The following is a 20,538-nucleotide window of genomic DNA, read 5'->3' as shown; positions in this document are numbered from 1 at the left end:
ACGTATTCTGTTACTTGCCTTCCTCCATCTACTGAAAAACAACTGCCAAATTATCTAATCATATATTAAAGCTAATCAGGTTGCTTAAAAAATATTTTTCATGACTTTCCTTTGTAACTTGTGGTTATAATTTAAACAACGGGCTCAGTGAAAGGGAAGGGTCCAGATTAAATTTAAACCACTGACTTTGGAAAGTCAAAAGTGGTAAAGCCGTGCACCAGCAGCGTGGCAAGTGTTGCGGTGGGGCGGGGATGGGGGCAGGTTCCCTGATGGCCACTCAAACCAGGCGAATCTTTTGTCAACTAAGCCGCAGCTGGGACTACCCGGGCTCAGGGCGGTCAGGCTCCGCCTCGCCCTCCATTGGCTGCCCGCCTATAGCCGCCGCGGGCCGCTGCAAACCGAGGCTGCAATTGGAGGAGGCCTGACCAGACTGACTGCTTCCCCGAGCCTCCTCGTTGGGAGGTGGGTGGGGTGAAGGTTGCTGCAAACGCCTCATCAGTACTCTTGACCACTTCTCACTGTACTTGGCGACCATGGCTGTCCTGGCGACCCTTTTGCGCTGTGGCGCCCAGGGGCGCAGCCTCCTGCTTCGGATGCAGATGCAGGTGAGAGGGTCTGGGACCCGGGTGTCTGTGTGCCGTTTCCGATCTGGGCGCAGTCCGGGCTGCGGGCCAGACGGAGCCGGAGTAGCAGGCCTCAGGGGACCCCCTCCTCATGACCTACGTCCAGAAAGCTCCCCCAGTCCCCCACAACGCGCACAGCCTGGGTGCTGTTACGAAGCGCGTTTCCCTTCCTAGGATTTCTTCTGTGCTTGTAATACTCGCTTACTGGTAGGCCACTGGTAGGGGCCACGTAGTTTAGCAGGCGGAAGTACGGATTGGCTCTGGCCTTGCCTGGTTGTACCCAAGGCCCATAAAACCGTAAAAACATTTCCTTTTTTTTTTTTTTAAACATTTCCTAAAACAATGTTTTTAAATAAACATATCTGCGAGCCGGGTCAGAGTGGGGAGGAGGGCTGGGTGGAGACTCGGTTCCAGGTCTCCTGATTCTCAAGTCACCTTATATAATATGGCATAACATTTACATAGAACTGCAACCCTCCCTGTATATTTTGTCATCTCCAGAATACTTATAACACCTAAAAGAGGGTATATGTTGTGTAAATAGTTGTTATACTGTGTCATTTAGGGGATAATTACAAGGAAAAAAGGTCTGTAATTAGTACAGGTGCAGCCATTAATCATTTTAGGCTTAACTGCATGGCACACATTGACAACAGTGTGCCATTTTTGCCAATTAAAAAAATTCTAGAAAGAGGGGGAGGGAGGGAGAAAGGGAGAGAAACATCGATGTGTGGTTGTCTCTTGAGCACCCCCTGCTGGGGACCTGGCCCTCAACCCAGGCATGTGCCCTGACTGGGTGCTAAATATTTTCCATCTGCTGTTGGCTGAATCCCTAGAAGCAGAACCCCTGGATATGGAGGGCCCACTGTACTTGATAAATGAATAAAGCTTACGTTCTGAAAGTGTCCAGAGATGTGTTTCTTCTCTGGATGTTGCGTTTAGGGAATACAGGCGTGACATCCTTGGAAAAAAAGAATTTGTTTCCCGTGTATCAAAGCAAGGTAGCTCACACCACAGATTTAGGATCGAACAAAACCTACAGCAGGGGTGTCAGACTCATTTTCACCGGGGGCCACATCAGCCTCGCAGTTGCCTTCAAAGGGCTGAATGTAATTTTTGGACTGTGTAAGTGTAACTATTCCTTAACAGTTCAGCGAGGCAACAGTTTGCCGCCTGTGCCCTAAGGAGGAAGTAGAGAAAGAACATGGTTGGTGAAGTGTGAGCTTTCCCACTTCAGATGGGATGATAAACTTTGGGATTTATTTATTCCAAAGTTTATTGCAATTATTTTGGAACAGTTTGGATTTGACCCAAGTCACTGGGGTCGCTTGATATTTTTGTTTTTGTCATAAGCAGAGGCCAGGGCAGATTGATGAGGGAGGAAAACAGCAGTGTAACAATAGTTTTTCCTCCCGGATGTGAAGTAACTAGTGTGCCGGTAATAGGTGAGCATTATGAAAGAGATTGTGAAAAAATAAATGTAGAACTTGACAGATAATGGATTGAGGGTGTGGAGCCAAAGTAAGAGGAAGAGTCTGAAATTAGTTCTGGTGACTGAGATCATGGAAAAGTCAGGAGGAGGAGGTTTCCAGGAAAGATGAATTCTTAATCCGCATATTTGTTAATTTCATGCAATGACTTGGGAAGTCAAAAAATGTTGTTAGGGTAACCCACGCTTCAACCAGTGTTGACCAGGTGCACTGGGTGAACTAAGTGCTCCGTGTGGAAAATGGAGCGGGGGAAAGCCAGAGAAGAACCGTCTTACAGCTTGAGTTTACAGTTAAACGTAAGTGTTACTAATGAGAAAAATGATGCTGTGGGTCATATGCCATATGGCTTACCGTGTTCATTTTTTTAAAGTCTATTTTGTTGTTCTGGCTGGTGTGGCTCAGTGGATTGAGTGCCAGCCTGTTAACCAAAGGGTTGCTGGTTTGATTCCCAGACAGGGCACATGCTTAGGTTACAGGACAAATCCCTGGCTGAGGGTACACAGGAGCCAACCACACATCGATGTTTCCCTCCCTCTCTTTCTCCCGCCTTTCCCCTCGCTCATGAAATAAATAAATAAAATATTTTTTAAAAGTATGTTTTATTGAATATGCTATTACAGTTGTCCTAATTTTTCCCCTTTTGGCCCTCTCCACCCAGTTCCTCCCTTCCCTCCTGTGATGCACCCCGCCCCTTAGTTCATATCCATGGGTGGTGCATATGAGTTCTTAGGCTTCTCCATTGTCTATACTCTTCTTAACCTCCCCTTGTCTATTCTGTACCTACCCAATTGTGCTTCTAAATCCCCGTGCCTTCCCCCCATTTTCCCCTGTTGCCCCTCGCAGCTGATATCCCTCCAAATGATCTCCATTTCTATGATTCAGTGTCTGTTCTAGTTTGCTTAGTTTGTTTTTGTTTTTTTAGATTCAGTTGTTGATAGTTGTGAATTTGTTGTCATTTTATTGTTCATAGTTTTGATAATCTTCTTTTTCCTAAATAAGTCCCTTTAACATTTCATATAATAAGGGCTTGGTGATAATGAACTCACCAAGCACTTTATCTGCCCTTCCATTCTAAATGATAGCCTTGCTGGATAGAGCAATCTTGGATGTAGGTCCTTGCTTTTCATGACTTTGAATATTTCCTGCTAGCCCCTTCTTGCCTGCAAGATTTCTCTTGAGAAATTAACAAATGGTCTTATTGAAACTCCTTTGTAGGTAACTCTTTTCTTATCTCTTGCTGCTTTTAAGATTTTCTCTTTACCTTTAATCTTTGGCATTTTAATTATGATGTGTGTTGGTGCAGCCCTCCTTGCATTCAACTTGTTTGGGACTCTCTGAGCTTCCTGGACTTGAATGTCTATTTCCTTCCCCAGACTGGGGAAGTTTTCTTCCACTATTTTTTCAAATAAGTTCTTTAAAAAATAGTTTTAAAAAGATTTTATTTATTTTGGTTGGTACAAAACAGACAGGGAGACGTTAGGAATAGTAGAGAAGCCAAAGAACTTACATGTATGACCCATGGACATGAACTAAGGGGAGGGAATGTAGGTGGGCGGTGCGGGGCAGAGGGGAATAAAGGGGAAAATGGGACAACTGCAATAGCATAATCAAGAAAATATATTGAAAAAAGATTTTATTTATTTTTAGAGAGAGAGGAAGGGAGGGAGAAAGAGAGGGAGATAAACATTAATGTGTGGTTGCCTCTCTCATGCCCCCTCCTGGGGACCTGGCCCACAACTCAGGCATGTACCCTGACTGCAAATAGAATGACTGGCCTTTGGTTTGCAGGCCAGCACTCAGTCTGCTGAGCCATTTCAGCCAGGGCTCAAATAAGTTTTCAACTTTTTGCTCTTCCTCTTCCTTTTCTCCTCTGGCACCCCTGTGATTCTGGTGTTGGCACTTTTGGAGATGTCCCAGAGTTGCCTTAAACTCTCTTTGTTTCTTTAAATTCTTGGGGTTTTGTTTTTGGTTTTTTTTTTCATTTTGTTCTGGTTAAATGCTTATTTCTTTCTTATGTTCCAAATCATTGATTTGAATCCAGCTTTCCTTTCCTTCCCTTCACTGTTGATTGGTTTCCTGTGGATTTTTCTTTATTTCCTTTAGTAGAGCTTTCATTTCTTCCCTTATGCTTTTGCCATATTCAATGAGATATTTGAGCATTCTGACCACCAGTGTTTCGAATTCTGCGTCTGATAGGTTGGCTGTCTCTGCATTGCTTAGGTCTTTTTCTGGGGTTCTGTTCCTTTATTTGGGCCATATTTCTTTGCCTCCTCATTTTGGCAGCCTCCCTGTGTCTGTATACTAGATAGAGGTGCTTTGATTATGTTTTAGCGCATCTGTTAAGTTGTGTGGGGCAACTGTGACTCCCTTGTGGGGGAGGGGTCAAAGAAGGGACACTGCTTCTGTTGGTTGACTTCTGGGGGCTCGCCTAGCTCTCATCTCGTTTCCAGTCACTTCACCCACTTCCCGTGTATGACTGGTGCCCCTTCAGCTGCTGTGCTGGTTGTGGTTCCCAGGGTGGGTGGGTTTGCAGACATTCAACTCTCCTGAGAAACCAGCAGTTTCTTCCACTGCCCCAGACCCCGGAGGGTTTACAGCCAGAAGCTACGAGGCTCTCTGTTTTCCTAGCACTGGAGCAGTGGGCTCCATGGTCTGGCCTGGGGCTGGGCTCACTTGCTCACGAGGTGTCTTTCTGATTTTTATCCACCACACACGAATGTCAGGCTGCCCATTCCGAGGTTTGCTGCCATGTGGCTGTCCCTCTTCCTCTCCTCCTCTCTGCCCCCCGGCTCCCTGCCGCCACACCAAGTCCTCTCCACTCCAACTCCCTGTCTTCACCCCTCCTACCTGTCTGGATGAACATAGCTTCTTAAAATCCTTGGTTGTCGGACTTCCATACAGTTCCGAGTGTTTTTCTGGGTGGGTGATTTTTTTGGCAGCTTTGAGTGTTTTTTTGTTTTTAAGTTAGTTGTGTCCCCTGTCACGGTTGTACAATGAGGTAAAGCATGTCTACCTACCCCTCCACCTTGACTGGAAGCCCGTTACTGTGTTCATTTCATTGAATTGTAGGAATTCTTTGTACAGACACAGCTTGGAGATATTCCAGGTTTCTTTCCAGACTATCACAGTAAAGTGAGTTGTAATCTTTTTGTTGATGGAGGACCTTGCCTTCAATTTGTGAAAAATACATCTGTGAAGCACAATAAAGTGAGGTACAACAAAACTTAGTGGAGCTTGGTTCTTGTCATCGATGCAGGGAAGAATCACAGACGAGTGAGATGAAAGTGGATGAGTAGGAGTTTTATTAGTATGTCCTCAAGAGAGGGAACAGGCTTGCTGAGAGTGGTGAGAAGGGCGAATGGTGGAGAGTGTTCTGAATCTGCGGCCTTAAGTACACGTGTCATTGTATTAGCATAAGGGAGGGGTTCCATCGATGGATGGATACTCTGGTGATATAACTTAATCTCTTCTGTGCATATCTTTTCTCATAATTCTCCTTGACTGCCCATACGGGGGTGGGGGGTAGGGGTGGAGGCGTGGTAAAATCACAGTGGAAATTTTGCTAGTATGGGTGGGTAGCTCTTTCAACTATTTGCCTTGGGTCAACAAATGTGGTGGCCCCCTTCCGCTTTCCTCCCACTGCTCATGTTTAACTGCTGCCTAACATTCCCCCATCAAACAATAAACACCCAAATCTCTGGGGACTACTGCTCTCACTGCTTCCTGCCAGACAGGGGCATCATAGTAACCTTGTGTTCTCATGCTTGCTAACTGTTGGTTGGGAGGGGTGGAAGGAGGTGTCAGGTGAACAAACAGTCTGCGATAGATGGTCAAGAGCTGTAGTCCCAGAGGCTAATATCCTTCTGTAATGATCATTTGTAATTTTGTGGCTTGTATTCTGGAAGAAATGAATTCATTGAATAGGTTAATTATTATTGGTCCAAACATTAGTTGGTATTAGGACAATTGGTAGGAGAGCTGCAAAAGGGAGGAGGAAAGACAAGAGCCATGACTTTGTATCCCAAAATGAGGTCGAAGTTTTAATTCTGGATGTGGACTCAAGGATACCTTGAATGTCCTGTTGTACTTGTCCTGATTTGTTGACGTAGAAGCAAAACTGCTCCTTGAGATACAGCCACGGGCCTCCTTCTGAGGCAGTGAGGAGATCTAATGCGCTTCTATCCCAGAGGGTGACCCTGCTAGGGAGTCCGTCTGCTCCTGGAGGAATGCTAAAGTCTCCCCTGTTCCGGTTAGTGCTTGGGCAGTGTCCTGGGGCAGGCGATGGTGGATGCCAAAAGAGGCTCCCGCACTGCTATTCCCATAGACAGGAGAATGCCTGTGAGTGATACTGGGGGAGTGAGAGACCAGCCCTCTTGATTAAGTGTCGCTGTGCCCTTAATGGGAATGAGAGACTGGCATTTTCCCAGGCTATGGAGACATCAGGAAGGACGTACCCAAGGGAGCAAATTCCCTTTTACTGGGAAGGGAGGGTCCAATATGCCTTAGACCAGCGAATCCAATATGCTCTTTCTGACTGGGATAGTCTGCTGCTAGGGTGATATCAAGGAGCTTAATAGGCGGTTTCAACAAAGACATTATTGCCATTATTATTATTGTTATTTTTGATATTTGGTCCTTTACTACAGGACCCCTTAGGCTAGTAGAGAGGCTGTACTAGAAGATCAGCAGTAGGGTTGTGGAATTGGGTTTTGTTGATGAATTTAGTAAAGATAGAAGCCATTTTTGACCCAAAGTGTAGCTTCTTGGGAATTGCAAAAGAGAGTAGTGTAAGAATCTGTTTTCTGTGGAAGAAACTGGTTGACTTGAAAGTAGGGTCTGCCTTGACATTAAGGCATTTTTGGTGAGCTTCTGTTTAAGGGCAGAGTAAGAACAACTGTCTTTGGAAATCAGTTGTGTAAAAAGTTTGTCTGATCTCCCTCCAGAAATGTGTGGTATTGTGGTTAGAGCAATTCTGTGGACAGTGCTAGTGCAAGGAGACTCTGGGTTTAGGGAACTCTGTTGACACTGACTGTCAGAAAGCCTTCCTACTGCTGTACCCCCTGAGGTATTACTAATTGTGTAACAGGGATAGTGGACTTGGGGCCGACCAGGTTGAGTGTGTGAGAAAATAGGGCCCATTGAGGGAAGCACTCACTGCTGGTGGAGAAGGTCTTGGGACATTGTTTAATGAGGTTTTGCGTTGTGAAACCATCGCACGGATGGGAGTATAGAGTTCTCTGATCTAGAGCGGTGGGAACATTTCCCATTGGTATGGAAGTAGGAGTGGACATATCCCCAGGTACAGGTGGAAAGGCACAGACAGCAAGAAGTATTTAGCCTTAGGAGTTGGACTGTGTGGTTTTCCAGATCATAAGCTGTCTCATGTTGGGACTGGGCCGGAGTAGATAGGAAAAGAGAGAAAAAGAGTAGGCTACTTTCAAAAGACAAGTTTGAGATCTTCTAGTGCAGGGATGTCAAACTCATTTTCACTGGGGGCTGCATCAGCCTTGCCGTTGCCTTCAAAGGGCCAGATGTAATTTTAGGACTGAATAAATGTAACTACTCCTTAACTAGGGGCAAGGAGCTCGGTACTGCCTCCAGGTAAAAACAAGGTGCTGGGCTGGATTCGACCCGTGGGCCTTGTGTTTGCTACCTGTGTTCTAGTGGCTCACAGAAATATGTGGAATCATTATGTCATTCCGCTGGCTCAGCTGGCTCCTTCCACAGCTTAGCTCGGGAATGGTGGATCCCATTGGAGATACTCAGGATCTTGATGTCTGTTGGAGAGGATTTAAGAAGAGGGAGAGGCCCTTTCCATGAGGGTTATTGTTGAGAGTTGGGGGAACCATCGTTCCAAACCTTTCTTAAGACCTGGGCTCCCAGAGGGTACAGTAGGGTAGTGGAGTCCTGGCTGGGTTTTTGCCATAGGCCTAATTTTCTCAGGATGGTTTGAAACTAGGCTTCTAGGGAGGAAATCTCTGTGTAGTAGGAGTTATGAATATAGGAAGGGTCGGCCATAGAAGGCCTCAGAAGGACTAAACATTAGCCAAGCCTTGGGGGCTACTGCAGTCTGGGGTAAGGTGATTGGTAGAGACTCCTTCCAGGTGAGAGAGTTTCCCGAGTAATTTTTCTTTATGAATTTAAAACTTCGGCAGACTTCTACAACTTTCACAAATCTTTTTTGCAACTTTCACAAACTTTTTTATCCATTCAGAAATAACCATCTTTAGAATAACTCGCTTTCAGTTCTGTCCTTTAAAGTTTTGTCCTTTAAAATTGCATCTTCATGCCTTATGCCTTCTATTACTAAAATTATACAATTTCTTTCCAACTTAATTTGAACTTTTAACTCTTAGAAATCTCAATTTCCAGTGATGACCAAAAAGTAAGCAACCAGCATTCCCTAGATTGACTTTTGTGAACACATTTTCTTGTTGCTGAACAGCAAGTGGGGTCCCTCTAGGCAAAATTCTGGAGGCAAAGGTTTGGTGATAAAGGAAAGGAGTTTTTATTCCAAAACTACAGTTTGGGAATAACAGCTTTCTGTATGCATTAGTCACTTAAGCCCATCAATTAAGGCTAACCTTTTTCTTAAAGATTTTATTTTATTTATTGTTTTTTTAGAGAGGGGAAGGAGAAAGAGAGGGAGAGAAACATCAATATGTTTCTTGTGTGCCCCCTACTAGGGACCTGGCCTGCAACCCAGGCATGTGCCCTGACTGGGAATTGAACCAGTGACTCTTTAGTTTGCAGGCTGGTGCTCATTCCACTAATCCACACCAGCCAGGGCTCTTTAACTCTTTAGTTACAGCTGTAATCACTTAAACCTATCAATTAACACTAAACTCTTTCACCTGAGCTCTCCTATCATTTTCCCTGTTTTTAATGATCTTATTTCTATAGGATTAATTTACAAACTAAAACAACATGAGATATAAAAGCTACACAATGGAAGAATGGCAGGCTTCTGCCTCAGAACTTTTTCCTTCTAGAACACCCAAAGAATAACCCTGACACCCTGTCTTGCAGCCTTTCAAGTTTGGACAGGTTCACACAGGATTTGAGCAGGTGGAAGAAAATTTGTGGAGCCGTGGGGATGCCCCTTCTCAGGGATGAGGCATTACATGCCTGTTGCAAGCTGTGTGCCACGCTGTGGGAAGTCCCGCCTCCCTTATATACTGCATGCACACAAAGCCAGCAGGGTACCAGGATATTATATAATACAGCATGCAGGTTCTGTGCATGCAGGCCCATACTCAGTATTATATGAATACTCCTTAATCATAGTTGCCCGGACATCCAGGTGAGGGAGCCTGACTGACTCCATTTTCCCTACAGTCCACCCCTTCAGGGTTCCTCACCGTACAGTCTATGTGAGGGTGTCTTTTGCAAGGGTCCGTTGGTGAGGAGGGCAGAGCCCTGCACTCAGATGCTGCAACAGCCGTACAAACTGCAGTAGCACACAATCAAAACACAAGCACTGCCACCGAAGACACACTGACCCACTGCCATTCAGTGGTTAGGGATGTCCACCCTTCCTGCAGGGGATCACCCGTCAGGTGTTCGATAGTATGGGTCTCAGAAGCTAATGCCCGTGGAGCTTGGCGAACATTGTGATGGACACCTGGAATGTACACACAGCGTTCGGCCCCAGCTAGGGCACATCCCCCGCCTTGTGATGCAGTGCGCATATCTAAGACCATACGATTTTGTAGGGCAACTTTTCTCAATATACTTCCTCATTTAAGAGGCTCAAAGAATCATGTGCTGCATTCAACACTCGGACAGTGTGCAAAGCCAAAGCAGTTATCTCAGTCTTGGTGACTATAGAAGCAGCTCAAGGAGAAGAAACAGCTAATGGATAATACTACCAGGGAGTATGCTATCCCCTCTGTTGTGCCTTAAACACTTCCCAGTTGGTTGGCTGGACTACAAGAGTTTTCTGAACTTGAGCAGGCAAATAGGGCCATCCCCAGATATAATGGCCAGTCCAGTTTTCAGGTAGGTAAGGCCACCCACTGAGCCACACACCCAGAGGGCCCCAGTGGGAACTGCAGCCCACGCATCATCCCGTGCCTCCCAGTCATGCTTCAGAGTCTGAGTCTGACACAGACCTGTCAGAGTCCAGCCCACTTGGGCTTGTCCTCCGAGGTTCTCAGTACAAAGGGGAGCTGGTTCCGCCAGCCCCACAGCCTCAGCTGTGAGCTACCCTGAGCCATCCCATATGGAGTAGCCGACTGACTGGGCTGGTCATACCACGGCTTCGCCCCAGCGTAGATTTCAGTCCAGGTCTCATTCTACAAGGGATGTGCACTGTTTCCCTGGTGGTGTAACCAAGACCAATTTGAGACAGAAGCTGGAGAGGTGTGCCATGGGTGGCCAGCCGATGTGCTTAGGGGAAGTTCAGTGCAGACCCAGCAGCTGATTGGTTAGCCACTGAAGCATGTACCCAGTCCACTAGGGGTTCAACCTGTCAACCTGACACTTTGCACCCGAGGGGCAAAAAGACAAAGCAGTTATTGGAACTCACATTGACAAATCATGACCCTCAGGCACAATAGAAACAAGTTTCTGGTCAGTCAATAAGACAGTGGCTGGCAGAATGGTCTTCCTGGGCATGAATACCATACCTTTTCGTGCCTCAACTGGGGCTTCAGCATCTATTTGCAGTGACAGTGGAGGACTCATAATGGTCGATAAGATATCACAGAGGTGCCACGGAGAAGCATTTCATGATCTGCTGGCTGTGGGTATATTACCTGCAAGATTCAGGGCCAGGTCCCAATCACCAAGGGCACTGTTTGCAAGTTCTTCTCCACCCCTTGTCCTCAAGGGGCAACAAGAACCACCCAGCGCATGTGGGGGACTTTTATTTCCCAAGGCCACATCCAAGTGGCCATTTGCTCTTGCTCCAGGCCCTCAAGGGTGGGCAAGAGAATATTCCACTGTTTTCCCATGCTTGGTTTCAGGAAGGCTTCCTTGGTCTGTACCTGCAGCTGAATTCGAGCAGCAGTCTGCGGAATGATGCTTTCACTAGCGCTGGGTACCCCCTCTGATTCCTGTTATTTAGAGTCTGGAGGACAGTCCACAGGTGTTTCATCTAGTCCCTCAGCGTGGGGGTAGGTGCCATGGCTTGCAGGCCCTACTTTAAGAGACCGCTGTACCGTTCAATCATTCAGGCAGCTTGGGGGTGATAGGCCGCGTGGAGCTTCCAGTTAACCTGCATGTCTTGGGCCCACTGCTGTACCAAGGTTCCTGTAGAATCTGTGTCCTGATCACTTTCAGTGGTCAGGGGTCACCCACAGGCAGCGCATGAGCACTCTAGGGCAGCAGTCATGGCTTTCTAATCCGGGTGGCGTGCAGGGTATGCTGTCGCAATTCCAGTAGCCTTGCCCGCACGTGTGATTGCATACCTATACCCCTCTGAACTAGGAAGGGGCCTAATCCTGTCAGCCTGACACTGGATCAGTGGTACCTGTCCCCGCACCACTTGCCCAGTAGCTCCCACAGGCCTCTGGGGATGCTCTCATGAGCAGACAACGCGTGTCTCACAAGCTTCCTTTACCTCTGCTAAGGTGACAGGTAACCACCAGGCTTTTATAGTAGGCCACAATGTCTTCTGCCCAGCATGTAAGAGGTGATGGTGTCACCACTGGGTGACATCTGTTCCTGACAGTCTGGCAGGAACCATTTCTAGCCACCACATTTTGGCAGGTGTGTCAGCCTCCTCATTCCCCGGGGAGACAAGGGGTGCGTGCCCGGTCACATGATAAACAGTGATTTGCTTCTGGGGGCCTGATTCCCAGAGGTCTTGCCACAGGGCCTGCCCCCATAATGGTCTATGCATAACCATCCATTCATTTCTATGCCACGTAGAAATCCATAACATTAGTCCCTGGTACACTGCCCAACTATCTGTACAAATAGGGGAGGGGCTTCACTGGATGCCACAAGCCACACAGCTCGCAGTTCTGCCCACTGGCTACTCTGACCTGCTCTAGTGTCAAACCAGTTTGTCTCTGTTTCTGTTGAAATACCACAGCAGTCCACGTGGCAGGCTGGCCTGTGCTGGACCCATCGGTGTACTGTGCGTCTGAGGGAATAAGTGCCTGCCCTTGCTGGCAGGGGCTAGCTTCCATTCATTCTGTGGGGGCAGGAGCAGTGGGTTTTTCATCTACGTAGGTAACAGGGCCCAACACTTCCTGCAACTTGGCCTGTAGGGAGCTAGTCGACAGAGTACTGTTTTGTTGCAGATAAGTCCTCTGCTTAGCCAATGTGACCTCTGAGCTGTCCCACTGTGAGGCTCGGCCATCTGGTCTTGGGCCAACCCTGCAATGGGATACGTGGTTCTTACTGTCATGGGGAGTCCCTGGTATAGCCTCTGTGGCCAGAAGGGCAGCACACACCGCTGCCAGTTGCTTTTCAGTCACGGGGTACCATACCTCCGCTCCTTTGTGTAGTTAGGATCAGAGACCCAGAGGTTGATGTAGCTGTTCCGATGGCTGCCAAAGACTCCACCCAGAGCCTTCCTGTGTTACATGCACATCTAGCGCACAGACAGGGTCTAGCAGGATCCAGAGCATGCAAGGCCTGCGTGTGCTTAATGATGTGCTACACTGCTTGGAACACTTGTTCTAAGGTTGGGGTCCAGTCTCATTTTACTCCCTTTTTTACCGAAGTGTACAAGGGGTGAACGAGTTGATCAAGGTGGGGCACGGACACTCTTCAGTACTTAGCAGGCCCACAAATGTCTGGAGCTGTTTCTCAGTGGGAGGGGTAGGATACGCCTGAATTTTATCTATCACCGCATCAAGGATGACTTTTGTGTTACCCGACAGGACAACCCCCAAGAATTTGACAGATATTCCAGGCCCTTGCAGTTTTGCCTCGCTGACGGCCCAGCCACATGACTTCAGGTATGACGGCACTTGTGGCACTGCCTTCTCTAACTCTGCAGGAGAATCACTGGTCAGGAAGGCGTCATCAGTATAACGGAGCAGCGTGCCTCCGGAGGCCGTGGCCTCTTAGCCAGGTCTTCTGCTGTAAACCCATTGCAGTTAGTTAGTTGGGCTGTGCAAGTACCCTGGAGGGAGCACTGTAAAGGTGCATTGTTGGCTTTCCTGTGTGAGGGCAAACTGATCATGACTCTCCAGAGCAGTATCAGTGGAGGAAAATGCATTTGCTAGGTCAGCCACAAAGTGGTAAGTTCCCAGCTCATTGGTTAACTGGTCCATCAAGTCCACTACAGACGGGACCGCTGCATGTACTGGGGGAATGACATTATTGAGCTCCTGGTGATGTACCATTTTTCTCCATGTGCCATCTCGCTTTCTCACTGGCCACACAGGGGAGTTAAAGAAACTGTGAGTGGCCCTAATTACCCCCACCTTTTCCAACTCCTCTGTAGTAATTGTGATCTCTTCATGTCCTCTGGACAGCTGGTAGTACTTCACTACCGTCACCCATCAGAGGGATGGCAGCTGAACGGGGGGATGCCCAGCATGTCCCCATATAATGGCTTTTACCACTCGCACTGTCAGGAGGAACTGCCCCGCAGTAGTGCGTAGCCACGGTCCTTGGAGCACATCAGTACGCAGGGTATACTCAGGAATGGGGGACACATAAACAGTATATTCACAGGGGGCCAGTTGCCCAATCCCTAGGGAGAGCCGCATGGCCTTCAGCTTTACATTGTGCCCCAGGAACTTCTCGGGGTTACCATACAGGAGAGTACATTCTGCCTCTGTGTCAACTAGAGCCAGGACTCGCTAAACGTTTTTAGGGGACCAATGGATAGCCAGTCCTACATGCGGCCCCTGGTCCCTGTCTGACCCCCCGTCCAGCCCCTGTAGATGCGTTCCTTGGCCTTCCCCCCATTCCGATGTCCAGAGGATATCTCCTCCCTCTTCCTGGGAGGTTGGCGCAGCCAGGTGGTCTTCCAGCCAGACTGGGTGGGCCTCTCGGTCACGTCCCCAGGCTTCCTCCTCACTGCCACCTTCTTCTTGGGCTGCAGGAAACATTGGCCAGCTCACAACTGTTTCCAGAGTTGTAATAAGTAGGCATTTGGCTTCCTGTCCATCTTATTTCCATCTCACAGTTAGAGTTCTTGGAGAAGACTGGATATTTGCATTTGCCAAATGTAGGGAAAGAAAAGCAAAGCCTCTCCTAGAATGACTTTGGTTTTATAAAGCCAATTATCTATAAGTCTTTTAAGATGAATAGAGAAAGTTTTGGAAAGATAGAGAAGATTTGGTGGACTTTGATGGTCTGGAGCCACAGCTCTGGCCCTGTAAAGACTTCATTTGCAAACAAAGATAGTTATTTGAAATACCTGAACAGTTGGGTCACTGCTCAAAAGTTTGTAAAGGGTTTGGCTGGGGACCCGTTATCCTGTACTGCCAGGTTGATTTGGCATTCCCATGAAGGAGTCAGTGTTAGGGTGGTTGGTGACATGGCTGTTAAAGAATTCAGAGAGAAGAAAAGGTAGCGAGCAAAGTTTTGTTCACTTTCCAAGAGGGGAAAGTGGCACGGTGAGGAGAGATATACCAGCAGCACAATGTAGGGGCTTTGAGTCTAATTGGGTTGTAAGTGGGTTATGAAAGGGTGGGTGTGTTGTTGTTGTGTGGCCCCTGGGCTGTTCGGGATGTTACAACATAGGTTTTGGTTGGTTTTGCATTAAGGTGCAGTTTGTTCCAATGGTATCTTCTGCCTGCCGCTGTGGGAAGTGGTTAGTCATATTCTGTTCTTGCTTCCCAGTAATTTCCAGTCCTGGGGTCATAGGCTTAGAGGAGTGAAATGGCAGTCATGTGTAACACGGTCATAGGCCTGCTGGGCAAATGGTGCCAAGGTAGCAAGTGGGTAGCAAGTGGCACAGACTTTGTCCTTTAAGGAAGGGTATCGAGTGATTCTTGGCTCACACAACTAACATTTGAAGTGGGGGGTCTTGATGTAGGGGTGTGCCCTATAATTATTCTAGTTCCTAATAATGGAAGGAGGTCTCTTCTGAGTAGAGGGGTAAGACACTCTGGGATAATGAGAGAAGAATGAGTGATGTAATACCCTTTCCAGAGACAACCCAAGGCAAGGTGAAGTTTTTGGTTGCAGGCTTTCTGGCTACTCCTAAAACAGAGCAGGACTGTGAGGATAGGGGTCTGGAAAAGAAAGTAAGGACAGAGTAGGTGGCCCCAGTACCCAGTTTGAAAGTTATTGTTCTACCTACCATGTGTTATTCTAGGCTCCAGTCCAGTAATGGTGACCTCTTGGGCGGGGCCAGCTGGAGTGGGCCACTTCAGTCTTGTACCACCATCTGCAAGGCAGCTGCAGACTCAGGCCCAGGAGTCCACTGACTTCAGGGACAGAGAGCCTCCTAGTGGCTCGCCTTCTTGCACTTACAGCGTGGTGCCTGAGGTAGCTTCTTATGATTTGGACATTCCTTAGCCAGTGCCCCACCTTCTGGCACATGTGACACTTGCTGTCCTGGGTGGTGGACTTGGAGGGGCCGGAGGGGCTTGAAGGAAGGAGTGTGGCTATGATTGTCCCTCAAGAACAGCTAGAATTCGGGCATGCCTAGTCTCCTTCCTTTTTTCCTTCTTCTGAGGCCTGGCCTCCCTCTCCTGGTTCCGGTTGTAAAGGACTGCATTGGCCATACTTGTTAACATTATGTCCAAGGAAACTGGTTTCCTGAATGAACTTTGGTAACTTTCTCCTAATATCAGAGGCTGATTGAGTTAAAAGTTTGTCTCTTAGTGTCACCTGGCCCTCGTATGTCTCTAAATCTAGATTGGTGTGCTTGGTGACCTTAGTTTTTCCAGAAATATGGTGGGGTTTTTCACCCAGACCCTGACTAATGGCAGAGATCTTGGAATAGGTTCATGCAGAGTAGGAAATGATTCCTTTCCCACTTCTGGGAAGAGCTGTTATAGTCCCATTCAGGATCCATTGGTGGGACCGCAGTTTCTCCTATGAGGTATTTGTTATCTGAGAAAGGTAAGTTGTTAGCAAATTTTCTGGCCTCCTTTATTACTATCTACTGCTCGGTATCTGATAGGGTCCACCCAAGAAAACTATAACATCCTTCCAAGTTAACTCATAAGCCAAGGTGAGGTGTTGAAAAGCATCTATTTATCTGAGTTCTCAGAATAGTTTCCTAAGTTGGTTTTAATTTGCCTAAGCTTGACAAGAGAATGGGGTTTAACTAGGAACTGAATTCTCCCTCAGTTTGTACTAGAGGTATGAGCCTTGCGGATGGGGAAGTCTTAGGGGGAGAGAAAGCAGGGGCTGTTGGTTGGGCTGGGGGCCCTAGGTATGGGGGCAGTAAAGAAGATGGTGGGAAAGCCCTGGCTGGTGTAGCTCAGTGGATTGAGCGCGGGCCTGCGAACCACAGGATCGCGGTTTGATTCCCAGTCAGGGCACATGCCTCGGTTGCAGGCTGGTTTGCAGGCTGGTTCCCTGCAGGCCAGTTCCCAGCAGGGGACGCATGAAAGGCAACCATAGATTGATGTTTCTCTCCTTCTCTCCTTCCCTTCCTCTCTAAAGATAAATAAATAAAATCTTAAAAAAAAAAAAAAAGATGGTGGGAGGGTTTTTTTCCTGAGTTTCTACAGCTGGAGTAGGCTCTGAAGGGGTCTGGGAATTAGAGGAAAAGTCACTGGGTGAAGTAGTAGTGGGAGTAAGCTTCCACCTGCGACATAAGTCTCCACAACCCCTTAGATAACAGAACGCCTGTTCATGAAATTTTGGACCCTTTACCAGGCTGTTTGCAGAAAAGGTCAAGCTATATAAAATTGTATTCTAATTTAAGGTCCCACTGAATGGCCAAACCTCCCCATCCCCTAGCCAATATCAAGGCCAAGAAGTGTTGCAGGAAAATATAAGTTGAATTTTTCAGGATTTGGGGATCAAACTGAGGCCAATTGGAAAGGATACATTCTAGAGGGATGCCAGATGGAATGGACTCTTGGTTTCCCATCTGGAAGGGAGAGATACCGTGAGGTGAGGTGAGGTTAGAGAGCCCAGTGTCCTGGGGTCTAACTTGAGGGTTTCAGCGTCCCAAAACTCATGGATCTGGACCTCAGCATCCAGAGACCTTGGGATCTAAAACAGTTGTCTCCATTGTGGATAGAGTGGAGGCAGAGGGAAGTCTGGTCCTTCCTTGCCAAGGCGTTGCTTACCACTCTCATAGGAAGAGCCTTGACGGTTCCCATGTGCTGGGAGCCAGAGGCTTAACCAGGGATCGAGGAGGAAGTTACAGAGGGCTAAAGGGGAAACAGGAAGAGTGAAGTCATGCAGAGCCTCCTACCAGAGCAGTGGAGGTGAATACTGTGCTCCCGTTGTATTTGGCCTGTTCACAGGAGGCATTTTATGAGCTGGATTCCTCTAAAAGTTGTAACGCTGGTACGCCAGTAATGGTATGAGTGAGTCATTAATCAGGTGTCCTGATAAGATTGTAGGTCTAAATTGTATGGACTAATAGTACCAGTGATTCTCAGAATGGGGGAATACTCTTCAGGACCAATAGTCGGGACTGGCCCAGTGTCGTGGGTCCTTGGGCCTCCAGCAGGAGATATCTCAGGAGGAGGGGTCCCTGTCTCGGTGAACAATCAGAGGGGCAGGCTGCAGACCCGAATTTGTCCCCTCTGCCTCTTGAAGGAACACAAACGACACGTTTGTGCCAACTTGTCTGCCCTTTCAAGATACTTTAGGAAGTGGGCCTGATTCAGAAAGTGTACAGGCGGCCCCTGAGGAGGTACGTGCAAAAGGTCCCTTGTTCCCACGTGATATGGGCCTGATGGGGCTGAACCCGTTTTGAAATGCAGGGCTCAGAGCAGATGGGTAGAGTCTAAGAACATGGGATTCAATGTAATGGACTAACATTAGATGGGTCCACAGCTGGTCACAGAGTATCAGGAGTTGTCTCTTGATAGCCTCTGGCCAGTGGTGGTGTAAGCAGTGTTCACAGAGGCAGGAGAGGGGAGGGATAGGGTTGCCATTCATGGTGTAGTGTCCTGTGAATGCATGACCTGGAGGAGCATGGCCATCATTTGGCAAGAGAGCAGGCCCATCAGCCTCCCTGCCTGCAGGATAAGCAGAGAGGGTAGAGGAATAGGGTGGCCAAAAGGCAACAGGAAAAGCTAGACCTAAAAGGAAAGACGAGGACTTATGAGTATGGCTGATGGAACTAGAAGTCACGGTCCAAAGAAAGGAGCTTAGAAAGGACAGAATTTTCTGCTGAAGGTAAAATCTTGCCTCTTCCTCTCGAGAATGAAACCTAAGTAGAGGAAGCGCAGCAGGGGTGGGAGCGTGATTGCTTTTCCACTGTTCTTCGTTGCGTGCACGTTTGCTTGCCGGTGGCGGGGTCCTGGTGTGTCTTCCCCGGTCCGTGATCAGCTTACCCTGTCTTCTAGTGGTGAGCACCCTAGTGGCTTTTATTTTTTTAAAGTTTATAGTATATTTTATTTCTTTCTGGGTTGCAGCTGTCTCCTTCATATTAAACTTCTAGGACTGTTTAATAAGACGCACTTCTCTGCCATCACCTTCTAAGATGTTTTATTCCGTAGTCATTATTTGGATGGAGAGCCGATTTTGGTTTTAGGTGCATACTTTGGGGCATGGGCAGTTGGAATTGTGGCAGGAAAACCGTTGTGTGAAATTTCATCAAATCTTTGATATTCAGATTTTTTTTCATCAAGTGATTTTTTTTCCCTGCATCTAAGAATTTAACATGCATTGTGTATCCAGTAGTTCAATCTAATTTTGTCTGATATCCAGGGTCAGCTGAAAGGTTATTGTTCCTGTTCAGCCCACCTCCCAAGACACCTAGATGAGCCGGAACCAGCCACCCTGCCCACCAGAACTAGTAGGTGTGGTTGGCTGCGACGAGTGACTGGTGGGTGCAGCGCAGGAAGAGCCCATGGCGCCTACTTGCCTTGGCTGCCTGGGAGTTAGCTGTGGCCTGCTTCCCGAAGGCCTCCTGTGTTGCCTTCTTGTTTGCAGCCTTGCCGCTCTAGGCAGTCAGCGCACTGGCCTGCAGGGCCCATCTGTAAGAGAAACTTAGTTTCCAGTCTGTTGGCAGAGGGCAGAGGTTGATAGCATTGAGGTTGAGGATGGTATTCTCTTCACTCACGCCCCCAGGCAAAAAGCAGATGCGAAGAACAGCTGCAGGAACAGTACAGTGGAGAGTTGTGACAGTGTCCATAGCCACTTGCTCTGGCGTATACCTCTTGGTGCAGGTATGTTCAGGAGTCACCCTGTTGGGCTGTAGCAGGGTGCCCTCCAGATAAACATGATGGTCGTTCAAGGCCTTGTAGACAGAAGCCAGGACCAGTCTGGATGGATGTGATTTCTTTAATTCTGTAGTTGTCAGACTTCCATTCAACTCAATTTCTGACACTTCTGAGTGATGGTTATTCTATACTTTAGTTGTAATATTGATGTGGTTGTGTGGAGGCAAGCCATGTGTGCCTACAATGCCATTGTGACTAGAAGTCACCCCTAGTGGCTTTTAAATGTTTGACCTGTACCCACCGGGTGCAGCAATTTCTCAAGAGGGAGAGAGCAAGATATTCTCAGCAGAAGCAAAAATGGTAGGCCTGCCGTCGACCAGGAAGAGAGCCCAGGCAACGTAAAAGAGTACGAAAAGATCAAGGACCCATGGTTACGTGGTGAAAGGAAAATTGTGATGGAAGAGATTTACACTATCCAGCGCTCCGAGTCACGCCACCAAAAGATGTTACTGGAGCTCCGTTCTTCTCAGTGATGCACTCAAGAATTAGAGAGAGATGAAAATGAATGAGTAAGAATTTTATTAGTACATCCTAAAGGGAGAGAAAAGTCCTCCTGAGAGTGGTCAGAAGGGCATGAGTCTCCCAAATCTGCTGCTGTAAGTATGTGCACGATTGCATTAGCACAGGGGAGGGGGTCTATATTGATTGACAGAGACACTTTGGTGATATGACTTTAGTCTCTTCTGCGCATGCCCTTTCCTCTGATTCTCCTTGACGGCCCACACGGGGTAGGGTGGGTAAAACTGCAGTGGAAGTTTGTTTCAGCTGTTCGCCTTGGGTCCACACGTGTGGTGGGCCTCCTTCCCCCCACGGCCCATTTCTAGCTGCTGCCTAACAAAACCAGGTCTGCCTGTTTTGGTTGCTCAGATTCAGTGGTCATTTACTAACCATGGGCATCGGTTTGCTTTGACAGGATTTGCAGTATTAAGTGCCATTTTGTAGAATGGGACTTGATCTGTCTGGACTTTCAGTTTTTTTACCTGTAAAACAAGAATAATAGTACCACTGGCTGGTTCTATCTCTAAAACAGCGATTTTCAACCGATGTGCCACAAGAATTTGTAAAACATGCGTAACTGTTGAGTCAGAGGCACTGACCTCTCCCCGTAGATTGTCAAATAAAAACATGACAACAGCCAACACA

The 20,538-nt window shown here is 47.6% G+C and overlaps 1 protein-coding gene across 1 annotated transcript in view; it reads left to right on the top strand.

Moving 5' to 3' along the window:
- The first annotated feature begins 392 nt into the window (after nucleotides 1-392).
- Nucleotides 393-20,538, top strand: part of ACAT1 (acetyl-CoA acetyltransferase 1) — a 52,282-nt gene continuing 32,136 nt past the window's right edge. Inside the window, exon 1 of the mRNA XM_053670391.1 lies at nucleotides 393-605. Coding sequence (XP_053526366.1) covers nucleotides 534-605 — 72 coding nt within the window. The 5' untranslated portion in view covers nucleotides 393-533. The remainder of the gene's footprint in view (nucleotides 606-20,538) is intronic.

Source organism: Artibeus jamaicensis, unplaced genomic scaffold (assembly GCF_021234435.1).
Source record: "Artibeus jamaicensis isolate MK-2021 breed Jamaican fruit bat unplaced genomic scaffold, CSHL_Jam_final contig_585, whole genome shotgun sequence".
NCBI classification, from domain to species: domain Eukaryota; kingdom Metazoa; phylum Chordata; class Mammalia; order Chiroptera; family Phyllostomidae; genus Artibeus; species Artibeus jamaicensis.
This window is presented reverse-complemented; position numbering and strand designations above follow the sequence as displayed.